Below are 15,309 nucleotides of genomic sequence, written 5' to 3'. Positions count from 1 at the left end.
ACCAGAAGCTACAGAGCATGGCAGTGACGGTTATGCTAAAATCCATATCTGTCTACCTGGCCCATTAACCACCTCCTCTTAGACAAGAAAATAATTTGATCAAACCTTATAGTATGCTGTTCTTTTAAGCCCTTTGCAGTAAGACAGTTTCTGGATTTAGCCTGCCTCCCTCCTCTCGGAGTTCATACGCTAGGCATGATAGTGCAAACCTCAACAATCTGCCGGGCATCCTCCTCCCACTTCTAGGTTTGCCCTAAGACTCTCCAGGTTGACCAAGTGTCAACCTACCTCTCCAGTCTTCTCATGTTCTCCATAAAACTTTGAGAAAATGGGTTTCTGTGACCCTAGCCCTTTGCTTTCTCTAAAAGGAGACAAGGCTTCAAAAGTAGAAATGAAGTTAAGAGAATGACACATTTCTAACTTGGCAGGCCAACTTGGGTATTTGGTGTGAGCATTGCAAACATTCATTATATAACAACTCCTTGGGCTGCCCTGTGCGTTAACCTCAACCTTGAGGCTGAGGGAGGAAGATAAGCCAGTTCAAGCCTTAGCTGCAAGATGGTGGATGTCAGGCCTAGGAGCCACTGGTCCAGCAACAACTCACTGCAAGTCAAATTAAGGGAATAATGCAAGCCTAGTAGATATTTAATGAGAGATTATTTGTGGAGATTATAAGGATACAGAAATTGCAAATAAATCCCTGACCTTTTCTGAGCCTTGGCTCAGTGAAAGAGCTGAATCACCTGCTTGAGGGGATTAAGGACAGCCGTTTCCATCTGGCGGGCCGCTCAGACTTTTTCTGTCATTAGCAGACTCGGCTCTGTGGTGCTGGTGTTCTAAACCTTTTAGTGGGAACTCACTTTTCAGAGTAGGAGATCTCAGTTAACTTAGATTATGTCCCTGCTGGGCAGAGATCAGGACTAATGATCTGATTATGTATGCACTATAGTCCCTATCACATTAATGGTACTTGGTACATGTTAAATAATAAAGCAGTTGTTAATCATTAGTAGCCTAATCGTGCCATCAGCAGGGTCAACTGGAGTCAGTTGATGAGAGTAGAAGTCAAACCTGTGTGTGTGTGAGTGTGTGAATGCGTGCGTGTAACAGACTGAGATGGAGAGAGACAGACAGATGTAGGGAAGTACAGCGGCGGCAGCAGGCAATGTAATATCGTACACTGGTTCCAGTTTAGAGATTCAAAACAATGATATTTAAGCTGTATTTCATGAGTTCCTTGTTGGGAACTATTGTTTAATATGAATTTCATTTCTTAACACAGTTTTATCTGTTTCTAAAACTGTAGTAATTATCTTCAGTATGCAACTCGAATACATTAGAAGCTAACAGAGTTGCCTTGAACTCTTAGTGTCTAACTTTGCAATATGTAAATGTTATATGTGTTTGAACCTAGACAACTAATATATACTAATAAATACTGTGTTTTATGTGTAATGTTTAAGGCCTTTATGGGTAACATCTGTGTAAGATTTATTTCAAGAAAAGGGGTTCGCTGGTTTAAAACCAATCAGAGAACTTCTAATGTTGAGAAAACCAAAAGAGGAACATTTACACAGAGGATTTGCGGGGAGGGGGGAGTTTCCTTTGTCATTTTCCAAAAGAAGTAATTGTAATTAACATAGGTTTACTGGAATTTAATTTTTTCTGGATATGCTTGGAAGGTTCCATTTTATTCTTTTCCATTAGCTGTTACTTACCTAGAAAAGGATCTGGCTTCCCACAGGCCCACAAGAAAAAGTTCAAGGACTAATCTGCCTTTGCAGGGAGATGTCTAGCTCTGTCCTTATTTATTCTGCTAGTTAGGCTGATGGCTTTATGAGCATGTATCTTCTAGCCACTGAGGTCGTCACTGTCAGCTGCCAGGTTATTTCCAGTTTTTCAAAACTTTTATCAATGTTTGTAGGATAAGAAAGCAAAACAGTCTTTGTCCAGGATGGAAGTTCATCAATGTCTAGAATAAGACCATGTTCATAAACCTATTTTTAAAACATGCAAGCTCAGAATCAGTGTCAGCAGCTCCCCGGAGCACTGTGCAAAATGGCAGTTCTTTCTCTCCCAAACTTCCTTGACTATCATCCCTATGAAAGAATCCTCTTGCGCACCTCTCAAAAGAAGAACCAAAAGGTTTCAAGTGACTATTGAATCAGAGTTATAAACCTTTTGGAAACCTCCTTAAGTATAAAAAATAATTTCCCCTCTGACAAATACTTTCCAGTAGGCTCTATTCTGACTACTGTACAAAGGAATGAAAATCCTCCTCTGCACATGAAAAGATGCCCAACATCATTAGTCATTAGGGAAATGCAAATCAAAACCACGATGAGATACTATTTCACACCCACTAAAATGGCTATAATAAAGACGACGGTAACAAACGTTGGCAAGGGTATGGAGAAACTGGAATTTTCATACCTTGCTGATGGGAATGTAAAACGGTGCAGCACTGTAGAAAGCAGTTTGGCAGTTCCTCAGAAAGTAAAGCATCGAGTTACCGTATAACTCAGCAATTTCACTCCTAGGCATATGCTGAATAGACATGAAAATGTATGTTGACACAAAGACTTGTACACACATGTTCCTAGCAGCATTATTCATAATAGCCAAAAAGTGGAAACAACAACTGATGAATGAATAAATAAAATGTTGTGTATCCAAACAATGGAATATTATTTACTCAAAAAAGGAATGAACTATTGATGCTACAATATAGATGAATCTTGAAAACATTACACTAAATGAAAAGCTAGACACAAAAGACCACGCATTGTGTGATTCCATTTATATGAAATGTCCAGAATAGGCAAATCTGTAGAGAATGGAAGGTAGACTGATGGTTTCTAGGAGCTGGGGAAAGGGTCTGGGAAGTAGGGAGTAGCCACTAATGTATATGAGGTTTTTTGTGGGAGGTAATGAAAATATTATGGAATTAGGTAGTGGTGATTGACTCATAACTTTGTAAATTTACTAGAAATTAATGAATTGTAAGCTTTAAATGAGTGAACTTTGTGTGAATTATATCTCAATAAAACTGGTATTAAAAAAATGTTCCCCTAGATTCCAACAGGTATTTGGCCTGTGTATTATAGTTTGTTATTAAATTTGGGAAACGTTCATGGCATGAGTTAACTGACTTTCGTTTGGAAGAATGATTTCTATCTGACTCACAGCTTCGAGTCAGAAAGCCTGATACAACACAATTTGCAGACTAAATACTTGGTTCATATACTGGAAAAAGCAAGGGATTGGGTTAGTAGGCACCTTACAGCTTTAAGGGAACAAGAGCAATGGTTTGTATAACAGGTGGTCTCCAGGGAGAAAAACATTGTTTTCCTCCTTTTCTGGTATAGTCATGCATTACTTAACGATGGGGATATGGTCTGAGAAAAGCTTCATCAGCCAATTTCTTTGTTGTATGAACCTCATAGAGTGACCTTATGTAAACCTAGATGGTATAGCCTACTACACACATAGGCTATATCGTACTAATCTTAGGGGACCACTGTCATATATGCAGTTCGTCATTGACAGAAAGTCATTATGCAGCAGATGACTGTACTTTACTTGCTATCCTGGAGGTGTGTGTTTTATAATAAGTATCACGAAGCGATAAGTATGCATGTAAGAACAAGAGCTGTTTCCCCTTGGGAAGAGAAATTTGCATTCTTTTTGAGTTTGATTTGGGGAATTCTCGGTGATTTTTTTTAAGGATTTTTATCTTCATTGCATCTACGTTCATCCATTTACATTAAAAATTGGAGAAAGACTCCATTTGGATTAGATCCAAGATGAGTTCAGGTTCTGCTCAGTTCTCATATTTTACAAGTTTATTTCTTGCCCTGGGGTGATGACAAATCATTTATAAATACTCACCTTCCTACTTTCTACCATTCACTTCTCCACTATGAACATGTGTTTGTTGAATGTCTTGTCCTGATGTCCTAAGGAGGTCAAAGATGAACCCATTCTTAAAGATTACTGCACACATCTTATCACTAGGTAACCAAAGTATGGGGATGAATTTTGATGGGTTTCCAGCCCCGTTGCCAGGTTGGAAATTGGTTCTGTGCTGTGGAAAAAGTTGCTGCTGTTGATCATTTATTTTCTGAGTGACGTTAGTGGATTTTGGAGCAGATGGAAAACTGTCACCACCTGTTGATTTACCACATAGAGGATGGCTCTGCTGCCTTAGTGTCTCTTCCTCAGGTAGCTTCTTTGTTCTTGGCTGTTTTAATTTTCCTTTAGGTCACTTTTCCTCTTTCCTAGTCCCCTGAGCAGGATTTTACTCCTCTCTTTATCTCCGGGTCACGTTTAAGGCGGTTGGGTGGTGTGGGCTCTGGAGTGAGTCTCCCACATATTAGCTCCACAACTTTGGTCAAGATATTTAGCTTTGCCAAATCTCAGTTTCTTCGTCTGTAATATGGGGCTAATGATAGTATCATCCTGGAGAACTGGCTAGGTTAAATGTGATAATCTTTGTAAAGCACTTACCCAACAGGTATTGAGCACTTCATTATGCTTTTCAAGGAGATCAGCAAGCAGTTGGTCCTACAGCTCCTGATAATAACAAAACAATTTAAAGGATGCGTAGTTCTTCCTTTGGTAAAGTGTTCCTACTCTATGCTGCAGTTTCTTCACCCATAAATAGAGGATACTTTGCAGAGTTACTATGAGAATTAAATGAGATAATATATGCAAAGCACTTAGAACTGTACCTGGCATATAGTGAGCTCTCAACGAATGCCAGCTAATTTTTTAAATTAGTCCTGTACCTTTAGTGGGAAAATCAGCGGGATATGTGGCCATACCATGGGACTGATTCATCCTGAGTTGGTCAAGCCTTGTCCCAATGTTGTTCTGCGCCACCAGCACCTTGACTGCCGTTTTCTTTCTCTTTCAGCTGCACAGTTGGACAGCATTGGCTTCAGCATAATCAGGAAATGCATCCACGCCGTGGAAACCAGAGGTAAAGTAGTTCAACAGATGGCATTGTTCTCAGCAAAGGTCATGCATCTGGTGCCACGTCAGACCTGCTACCTGCTGTTTCCCGACTTTAAGTGACTCATTAACTCCTCAAGTGCCACTGCTGGTGTGTTTCCACTAGTCCTATTGCTCCGAAGCAGGGGCGCTCAACCAGTTTGCTGTCATCAACCTCTATGGCTAATTGGAGGAATGTTTTAAATACATACACATCAAATACATAGGATTATAGGGAATCCAGTTACTGAAATTCAGTTAAAATATTGAAAAACATAGTTACGATATAATAATATATGTGTTTCTTTGTTAACACTTTTAAATAACAAATTATAGCAGTAGGTATGATAAGTAGCATAATTTGGAAATAGTGATATTTCAAGATGTCTGTAATTGTAATGTGTTACAAAAATATCTGTGATTTCTAACAAAGTTACAGGTACTGCTAATACTACTGTGATTTGTTGCTTATATTATAATGGAAGGAAATGCTTAATTCTCAGTTGTAGGTTAGTAAAAATAAAGATGTAATTGTTTTCTTATCTGAGTTCGTAGACACCATGAATTCTCCAGTGGTTCTCTTGGGGTCTGCAGACCCCAGGTTAAGTACCCTGCTCTGGGGAGAGCTGGTCCCTGGGGGACCATCGGGGAAGAGAGAAGGGGTCGGGCCCCTGGTTTCCTGCAGTGGTGCTGAGGTCAGGCCCTGCCGGCCACAGGTTGGCTTTTCCTGGGTCCATAGGCCGGGGCTTTGGGATCAGGGAAGCTGGTTCATCCCAGTGATCTGTATCCCCTCCTCAGAGGCGGCCACAAAGGAGATGCCTCATTTCCGCACCTTGGAGCTTTGAGTGCCTTGGTCTGTTGTACCCCTCAGAAAAGCCGATAACTGTCTTTCCACTGGATTTGCTTTGAATCATTGTCGAAGATGTGAATCTAATTTATTCTACAGCCTCTTGACCCACCAACGCTTTTTATTTGTTTGAAAGAATTCTGTCTTTTAAAGCAGGATCCATAACTGTTACCAATTGAGAAATATGAGCATCTTTATAAAGATTATGAAGCACTGAGTAGAGGGGGAGAGGAAAAAAACCTACTGTGTGAGCCTCCTATGTATTCAGTGGAAAAGTATTCTTTCCAAAGTAATTATTTTAATTTGTGCTAACATTTTTTAAATGTTTGCTTATTTCTGCTACACTTTCCTTCAATAAAGAGTTAAGGCAGCTTGCAAAGACGTGTAAAATATAGCCATACAATATAAAGTAGAAGTAGATGAGATTTCTGGGAATTGATCTTGAAAAAATAAGGACATGGGTCAGGTTGAGCCATAAGGATGTTTACATAAAGGTGTTGTTAAGGTGAAAAATCAGAAATGGGCCAAATGTCTCAAAAAATTGGTTAAATCAACAGTAGTACATCCATGCAGTAAAAAACTATGAATCACTAAAAATGCAGTGGAAATGCATTTATTGACATCCTAGATTTTCATGGTACATATTAAGTGAGAAATGTAAATTATATAACAGCTCATACTGGTAGGACCCCATTCTGGGATGGCAGGGAGAGGGAAGCGCCGTATCTGCACAGGTCGCAATGTTGTCAGTGGCTCTCTCTGCTGTTTTTACAGCCTTCCTTTGATTTATCTATTTTCTATAACTGCAGTTCCTAATTTTTTCAAGTATGGATTATTAAGGTAATTGTTCAACAGACATTTTAATTTGCTTTTCATTTTTAAAAGAAAAGAATGAGAAATAAGAGGCACTGAGTTAACAAAGGTAGAGGCATGAAAATAGTGCCAAAAGTGAGTTCAGGACAAAAATCCTTTCCCCTCCATGATGAAGTTCTTAGACTTGCCTGAGGTGGGCCACCTGTTTTGTCTCTCAGTTTTCAGCAGCCAAAACCAGGAGGGAAACCTAATCATTTAAAACCCTTCACAAATCCGTGTGATAAATGCAAACCAGTAGCTCAGAATGACACCTTTTTCTGATGTAAAACAAGAAGCTATCCACAGTCAGTGGCAGAGGAAGAAGGTCACCAGTTGGTTTGGTCTCTTAGCCTCCGCCTCTTTGTCCCCCTCCTCCTCTAAAACGAGGACGAAAATGACGTGTTTCAACTTCTAAGAAAGTTTTCATTTAGCACAAAGAGGAAATAGGACAGTGTGAGTTAAATGCCATTTTAGCATAAATACTTGAAGGAAGTGGATATTTCCCTGCTGCAGTGCACATATGTACACACATATTTGTGGTGACCAGAGGTGAACAGACGTCCCATACTCTCTGGGATTTGTTAATCATCATCCAACAAGAGCCAGGATTGTGTCAAGTTCCAGGAAAGCACAAGGACAAAAGAAGTAGACACTTCAGAAAGGACAAGCCTTTTGGGCTGCCTCATTCCTAAATAATGGTTCTGTCACTGAGTAACCCGGAGCCCATCCTTTAGTTTTGGACCAGGGGCTTCTAGCCCCTGAAACGTGCAGGATGATGTATGTGCTTTTACAGGTCCTTTTTAGCTGTAAAATCCTATCATTCTAGACTACTTCCTTTTATTCACAGTTCTACTTCTATATAGGTCTTGTTGAAGACGCTCCAGAACCAGCCTTTTCCCAAATTTCTTCTAGGAAATTTTGTTTTGGCCCCAAAGTATAATTGTTTTGGCCCTGATGGAGTATAACTCAGTGCTTTATTCATTCTATCTTGTATCATGTACTGATCTAGGTGCTGGGGGATACAATGGTGAAGAAGACAGGATCACTGTACTTAGAGTTTATGTTGTGGTTATGGGGAGAAAGACAAACAAGAAACCAAATAAGGAAGATAATTTCAGATATTGTTAACTGCTGTAAAGAAAAGAAAACAGGGTAAGGGACTGGCCAATAGTGGTGGTCATGGGATGCCTTAGACTGAAGAAGTTGCACTTAAACTGAGACCTGAATGATGAAAAGATCTGGGAGAAGAGTATTCCAGGTGGAGGAAACAGCTTTGCAAAGGCTGTGATCTGGGGGCATGAGGTTGATGTGTTGGAGTAACGAGAAGGCCAATGCGACTGGAGCAGCGTGAAGGTGGTTGATGATGCAGTCGACAGTGGGCCTGTGTTCAGTAGTGTAGGGCCTTGTAGGCCACATAAGTTTAGATAGTGGTCTAAATACAATGGGAAGCCATTGGAAGCTTTTAAGAAAAAGAGATGATTTGAACTGATTTACACTTTAAGAAGTTCACTTTGGCTACTGGTTGGACAGTGGACATCAAGGGAATAAGAAAGGAAGCAAGAAACCAATTAGTTGAGAGGTGTCAGATATGATGGAGGTAGGGCTAGCAGGAGAGAAGTCATTTCATATCACTTGGTCTACATTGTCCTCTTTGGTAAATGGTATGGTGGTGATCTAATCCTTGCGCTTAAATGTGCAATGTACTTAGGTGGGTTAGATTTCGGTTCTTTGGGTGGTTGAAGGTAAACCTCTTCTAGTCCAGTTGCACATTTCCTTGGGTTGAATAAAGGTAGTCCTCCTTTTTCTTTATAAAGAAGATTTACATTACAAATAAATAGACTTTCTAATTTCTCAGTCTTGGCTAACATTCTCCAAAATTAAAAATACCCCTATACCTTGATATTTTCATTCTGTATGTGAAAATAGAAACTGTAAAATATTTATCCTTTTCTGTAGTATGAAATTTTTGTCATGTCAGTTTTGGCTTTTTAAGTTAAAAAGCTGGCTAAATATGACATATTTAAAAGTATATATTGTGTGTCTTTTGAAACTCTTCAGTTGCTGCCTTTGGCAGGAGAAGAGGAAGGTTTCTGTCCCCTCTAATGACTGAACTAACATGAGGGCTGAACTGGGCAGCACATCCGTGAAATCCTAGACAGCTGTCCCAAATCCCACTCCTTCGCTAAGAGCAGAGCTGAGTGACAGGGGACTTTAATTAGAGCGGCTTTTAGAAGGACCGAGAAAATGAAAACAGTACGTTTGGCTGGGTAGACTTGACTTGTGTTCTGATGTGCCTCTAATTAAATCATCACTGTTTCTCTTCTCAGGGATCAATGAGCAAGGCCTCTACCGGATTGTGGGGGTCAATTCCAGAGTGCAGAAGCTGCTGAGTGTGCTGATGGGTGAGTGCAGCAGTGGCTTTTGCCAAGCAGGTCCCAGGCGCGGGGTACCTCTGAAAAGTCACCAAGTCTCTAAATATGGTCGGCCTCTTGGGAAGGAATTGGGGTGTCCAAGAGGTAACTCCCAGAAATCAGCTGCCTTACTCACCAGTTGTCATGGCTGTGGGCATTACTGGAAGAGGTCCTGAGTGGGACTGGACAAAATGAAAAAATGGCAAGTCTAATGCACCACACCCTCTCTGTGGACTCAGCCACTGCCAGTCCAAGTGACACTCAGTCACTCCTGTGACCACCAGACCTCACTCTGTCTTTAGTAGCTCATGACTCCCTCTGTCCTCTTTGACAGGCATTTAGTGGGGCACACCCGTGCCCAAGGAAGGGCATCCTTCTAGCTTGCCGAAGACCTCAGCTCTCATGTTCCCTGTTACTGAGGTGTCATGAGACTTCCAGATAAAATGTATACAGGCAGATAATTCTTCTGATCCTCTTTGCTTCTAGAGTTCAATCTAGTCTCTGTTATTTTAGCAGCTGAATCTCCTTTGCAGCTGGCTGATATAAATACAAAACCACTACCTCTAAATGTGCAGCATTCGAATCAAAAACCTATGAACCAATGAGCCAAATTTGCCTAGGCTGCAGATTTCCTGTATTTTTAGAAATGAATGCAGCCAGCCTTAGTCACATGGATCTAAATGGCAAACAGATCAGATTTCACAGATCAGTGGCTGTCATTCATTCCCACTGAAGCCCAGCCATGCACTTGTAGAGATAGACTATTGCTTGGGGTCCCTGCTCAGTGTTCTGGGAAGGGACAATTCTCTTGTTAGTATTTATCACTTCTTTTGTCATCCCAGTTTCTGAAGATAGTTTTCATATGTGAAGAAATCTCCTGTCTCATGTTGACTAGAACAACTCTCTTCATCTCTTTTCAAGACAGCGACTCACCTCTTGTAGGGAAAATTCTATTGTATCGCTAGTCACAGTGAGATCTTTTATTTGAAACTATGATTAATTTGTGAGATACTCTGGCATTGAGAATCTATTTTTTGGTTCAGATTTGGGGTATGGTGTGTTTTTTTAAAAAAAATTAAACTTTTTATTTTGAGATAATTGTAGGTTCACACGCAGTTATAAAAAATAATATAGGGAGATCCCATGTACCTTTACCCACTCTCCTCCAATAGTAACATCTTGCTAGCCTATAGTACATTATCACAACCAGGATATTGATCCAGTCAAGATGCAAAACAGGTCCATCACCACAGCAATCCCTTGTGTGCCCACTTATGGCTACACCCATCTGCCTCTCCTTTCATCTCACTCCCACCCTTAACCCCTGGCAACCACTGATCTGTTCTCTATTTCTGTAATTTTGTCATTTCAAGATTATTATATAAATGGAATCATACAATATGTAACCTTTTCGGATTGGCTTTTTTTCAGTCAACATAATTCCTTTGAGATTTACTCAGGTTGTTGTGTGTATCAGTGGTTTGTTCTTTTTGCTGCTGAGTAGTAGTCCATTGTATAGATATACCACAGTTCGCTTAATCATTCACCCAATGAAGGACATCTGGGTTGTTTCCAGTCTTGGGAAATTATGAATAAAGCTGCTATAAACATTCATGTACAGGTTTTTGTATGAATGTTAATTTGTTTCTGTGGGATAAATACCCATGAGTACAATTTCTGGGTTGTATGGTGATGTGGTTAATTTTTGAAAAATTCTAATGTAAGGAAGAATTAAGCATCTAACAGGTAACAATCCTCAACCTTTTACTTCTGATCAGAGCTGTAAACATTTGTGGAGTATCTGCTTTCTGAAACAGATTGCCAGGTGCTAGAGATGAAACTTTAGAAAGAGTCGTTCCTTGTCAGCAAAGTGTCCAGGTGGGAGGAAGATATGCATGCATATGAAAGCTGTAATGTCAGATATGGTACTGGTGCCTAATATGACCTAGATCTGGAAGACTGAGTCGTGAAGGAGAGAATAGAAGAATAATTCAGATTCAGGAAATACTATGAGCAGTGGCATGGGGGGAAGAAATCAGAGTTTCTGGTGGCTATAACAGAGAGTATCAGTTTTTTAAGTATTATTATTACTTTAATATTTGAAAGTACTTGAAGCTTGGACAGGAGATTTAAAGCTGAAAAGCTGAGATGGCCCCTTTTGTTGAGGAACTCGAATACCCTGCTAAGGAGTTTGGAGTTTCTGCTCTGTAGGAAGTAAGATGCTATTAAAAATTTCTAAGTAGTAGAGTAGTATGTGTTAGGACTCTTTTGCACACAAAATGTGTAGAAGACAATGCAGAATAGTAAAAGGAAAAATAAAAGCCATTCGTTTGCTCACATAACTGGTAAGTCCAAGATGGCAGAAGCATGGCAGGGGCTAGTTGCTCCACTGACATCTTTACGTTTGTTGGAGCCTGTCCCACTCCTTTCTTCTAGCTTCTCATTGTCCGTGACCTGTGCTTGCCTTGGCATCGGCAGTATTCCAAACCATGGGATTGTCCCAGGTAGTGCAACCTCAGCGGTCCTTCAAGCTTGCATCACTGGGAAGAGTGTCTTTCTTGACAGTTTCACAGAAAGTCCAAGGGTGGTCTTTGATTGGTCAATGTGGGGCCATTCACGTGATTCATTTCACCATCTCATGCCAATCACATGACCTACAGCAGATGAATCCGGAGGGCCTGAATCCTCTGCCTGTCTCTGGTGATCCTGTGCCACCTCAGTGAGGGTGGTGGAGGAGTAGGGTGGGGAGGGGGGTTATTCCATAGAACCCTAGGGACTGAGCAGGATTAGTAATAGAATGATGGAGGATTGCTTTCCTGAAATAATGGCTTCTGGGTGATAAAAAAAAAAATGTCCAACACAGGTGTAACTAGATCAGATGCTAGTTTTAGGAGGATAATGCTGGCAGCAATGTAGAGCATGTATTTGATCAGAGAAAGACATGGAAGATGAAGACAGTTGCAACAGATGAGGCAGAGCATACCCTATCAATCAAGGGCTGAACCAAATAGCTGCTCTGAGTCAGGAAAAAAGGACAGGCTTAAAATGATGGGAGAGAGAATCAACAGGACTTTGTAACAACTGGATACAGGGTGGTAGAAGGGGCAGAGAGATTAAAAAATGACACATTATTATGTAAGGTGACACTAATGAGAAAAAAATGACATTTTAGACAGCTTTGCTAATCTAAAAAAGAACACCTTAGCTCAGCCCTGCTAAGCAAAGAGTGGCATGAAAAGATCTTGTTTTTATCACTCCTCTTAGTGGCCCTCGAACAACATATTTGTCCTGTTCTCTTCTTCGGTTTTCCTAGGGTCAGACAAAATAATCATGAACATCTGAGAAATGGCATGAAAAACTAATAACTAGCAGCTGAAAGTCACAAGGCCAGCTGCCTCTGCCAAGAGGACATTACAGATAAACCAAATCCAAACTGAGGCTCAGCCTGGGCCAAGAGCTGACTGCAGTGTGAGATCTAATTGAAAGTGGAGCATGGTACCTGGGATTCTCGCTACCTGTTAAGTTAAACAGTTTGGATCTTGGAATTGAGGAATCACCCATTAGACCAGGGAAACTCCAGACCTGAAAGCGGAGCCCTGTCTTCCTTCCCTTTTGTGAACATACTCTCATCTTCATCAGTTCTTGGTACTGGTACTAGACTGGATTAGCCAAAAGTGTAAAATAAACATGGCTCCTATACTCCAGCACCTCTCCCTGCCATGGCTGGGCTGAGGGTGAACCATTCATTCATGATTCCTTCATTCTACTTTCATTGGATGCCCTGTTATGTGCTAGGCACTGGGTAAGATTGAGATTATTTGTCAGTCTCTCAAAAGTGGAATAGTGTGCTTTTATGATTGAAAGTATGCATTAGAATTAAGTAAAACCAGGGACATCCTTGGATCACTTTGAATTTACTTTGGGTAAACTCAATACATTGGGGGCTTTTAGTGGGAAGGGGACTATAAGAGCCAGTGCTTTGAGAATGTCTTCTTTTTACTGACTAGGATTCCTGGAGCAAGCTTCCTAGGACTTCTCATAGCAAGTGCTGTGTGGCCTCGTGCTCATGCCGTACCAAGAGCTACCCTTGATCCCTTCCTCCTAGCAACAGGGGTCATTAGTCTCTGAAGAGTGAGCAGGACTCTGGGAGACTTGCAGATTCCTAGAAATAGTGTCTTCCATGTGTGTACTGTTTGGATCTTTTCTCCCTGAATGTTAAGTGAAGATAAATCTTTCCAAATTTTAGCTCAACATTTTTTTAATATAAATCAGCTATATGCTTTTTCAGTACATGTCTGTCTCTCTTGTCACATATGTTTTAAATAACTTTTTCTAGTTAAAAGTTATGAGTGGTCACAGTAGCAAATTTGGAGAAATACAAAAAGTAGAAAGAAGAAAATAAAAGTCTTGCAGACCGGAGATAACCTTTACTGACCATTTTCATACCACTGTCACCTTTTAAATATAATATTCTGTAATATAACATAATAAAAAATATTTACAAAATTGGAATCACACTATGCATGTGTACTGCTTTTTAACAGGGTTTTTTCATGTAACAGTACAGAGTATTCTCTGTTACTCAAGTTCTTCTAGAGAGTGATGTTTTTGGGCCGTGTATTGTGTACATGTACTACACAATCAGTCCCCTATTCTCAGATACGTAGACTGATTGCAATTCATCGTTCTAGAAAGCACTCAGGTGAACATCCCCACAGGGACGGGATAGCAGAGGTTAAGAGCATGTATTTTAGCGTTAGACATGTTACAGTTCCACTGCTTATCTTTTAGATTTTACACAAATTATTTAAACCCATCTAGGCTTCTATCTCGTCATCTGTAATAATAGCCCTGTCTCCACAATAATGTGAGGATTAAATGAAAAGATGCGTGTAGATTGGTGAGTTCAGAGCCTTCACATGTTAGTCAATAAATGTTAGCTGTTGTTATTTTGAATTTTTATATGCATATTTAATTATGTCCTTAGATGTTGAATTGCTGGGTCAAGGTATATACATGTTTTCAAGGCCCTTAATTGATATCCCCAAATTTGCTATCAGCAAAGTCTGAGAGTGTCATTTACCTCACATCTTTGCCATACTCTGTATTATCTTTTTGCATGTAAATTAAGACATTTTAAAAAATGTATCTCCTTTTTATTTAACTTTGCGTTTCTGTAATTCTGGGTGAGACTGGACATTTTTCCTATGTTTCTTGCTGGTTTCTGTTTCTTCTTTTGTGAACTGCCTGTTTTCGTTTGTAGCCTGTTTATTTATCTATTTATTTATTCGTTTATTTTGTGAGGAAGACTGGCCCTGAGCTAACATCTGTTGCCAATCTTCCTCTTTTTGTTTGAGGAAGACTATCGCTGAGCTAACATCTGTGCTCTGCGCCAATCTTCCTCTATTTTATATGGACCACTGCCACAGCATGGCTTGATGAGTGGTGCTAGGTCCGCACCCGGGATCTGAACCTGTGAACCCCGGGCCACTGAAGCAGAGCATGCTAACTTAACCACTATGCCACCAGGCTGGCCCCATCTTAGCCTATTTTTTTATTGGTATGTTCATCTTTTGATTGTAAGACCTTTTTAGATATGAAGCCTATGTTACCAGTATTTTCTTCTAGATTATCATTTATCTTGAACTTTATTCTTGGCACTTTTGTTTTTGTTTTATTTTATAAATATTTTAAATTTTTATCAAGTCCATTGTTTTGTGAAATCCGTCTTTTTCTTAGATGGATTATGCCTTAAAAGAACTTTCTCATTCCAGGATTACAAAAACTTTGTTTTCCTTAAAATTCATCTGGAATATATTTATTAAAAATGGAAACTAACTCTCCTTTTCTTCAAATACTTATCTGATTGACCAATAACCATATAATGGGAAATTTTCTGCCTTTCCACTAGTTCTAAATATCACCATACAGTAATTCTTTTATATGTATTGGGGTCTGATGAAGGATTTTTTTACACATACTTATCTAAGGGAAAACAAATTCTTCTTTGTTTGTTATTCTGCAATTCTTAATCCTTAAAAAAATAGATTGTCTTCATTTTTCACCTTTTTAATGTTTGTTTTTCTCCTGATTCTTTGCATTCTAGCAAAAATTCTCAAACTTGTACCCCATATCCATGTCATTCATTTAAGTTTCTTTCGGGTTGATTTTTTTTTTTGCTGTTAATAATGCAAATTTTAGTTT

The 15,309-nt window shown here is 39.7% G+C and overlaps 1 protein-coding gene across 5 annotated transcripts in view; it reads left to right on the top strand.

Moving 5' to 3' along the window:
* The window catches only part of ARHGAP26 (Rho GTPase activating protein 26), a 415,746-nt gene that overhangs the window by 228,877 nt on the left and 171,560 nt on the right, over positions 1-15,309 (top strand). For all 5 annotated transcript variants that reach the window (XM_046667198.1, XM_046667197.1, XM_046667196.1 and 2 more), the window contains exons 13-14: positions 4,919-4,984; positions 9,022-9,096. In XM_046667198.1, the coding sequence (XP_046523154.1) occupies positions 4,919-4,984; positions 9,022-9,096 (141 nt within the window). The remainder of the gene's footprint in view (positions 1-4,918; positions 4,985-9,021; positions 9,097-15,309) is intronic.

The sequence above is a fragment of the Equus quagga genome, chromosome 7, assembly GCF_021613505.1.
Source record: "Equus quagga isolate Etosha38 chromosome 7, UCLA_HA_Equagga_1.0, whole genome shotgun sequence".
Classification (NCBI taxonomy): Eukaryota; Metazoa; Chordata; class Mammalia; order Perissodactyla; family Equidae; genus Equus; species Equus quagga.
Note: the sequence above shows the minus strand (reverse complement) of the source record. Positions and strands in the feature narration are given on the sequence as shown.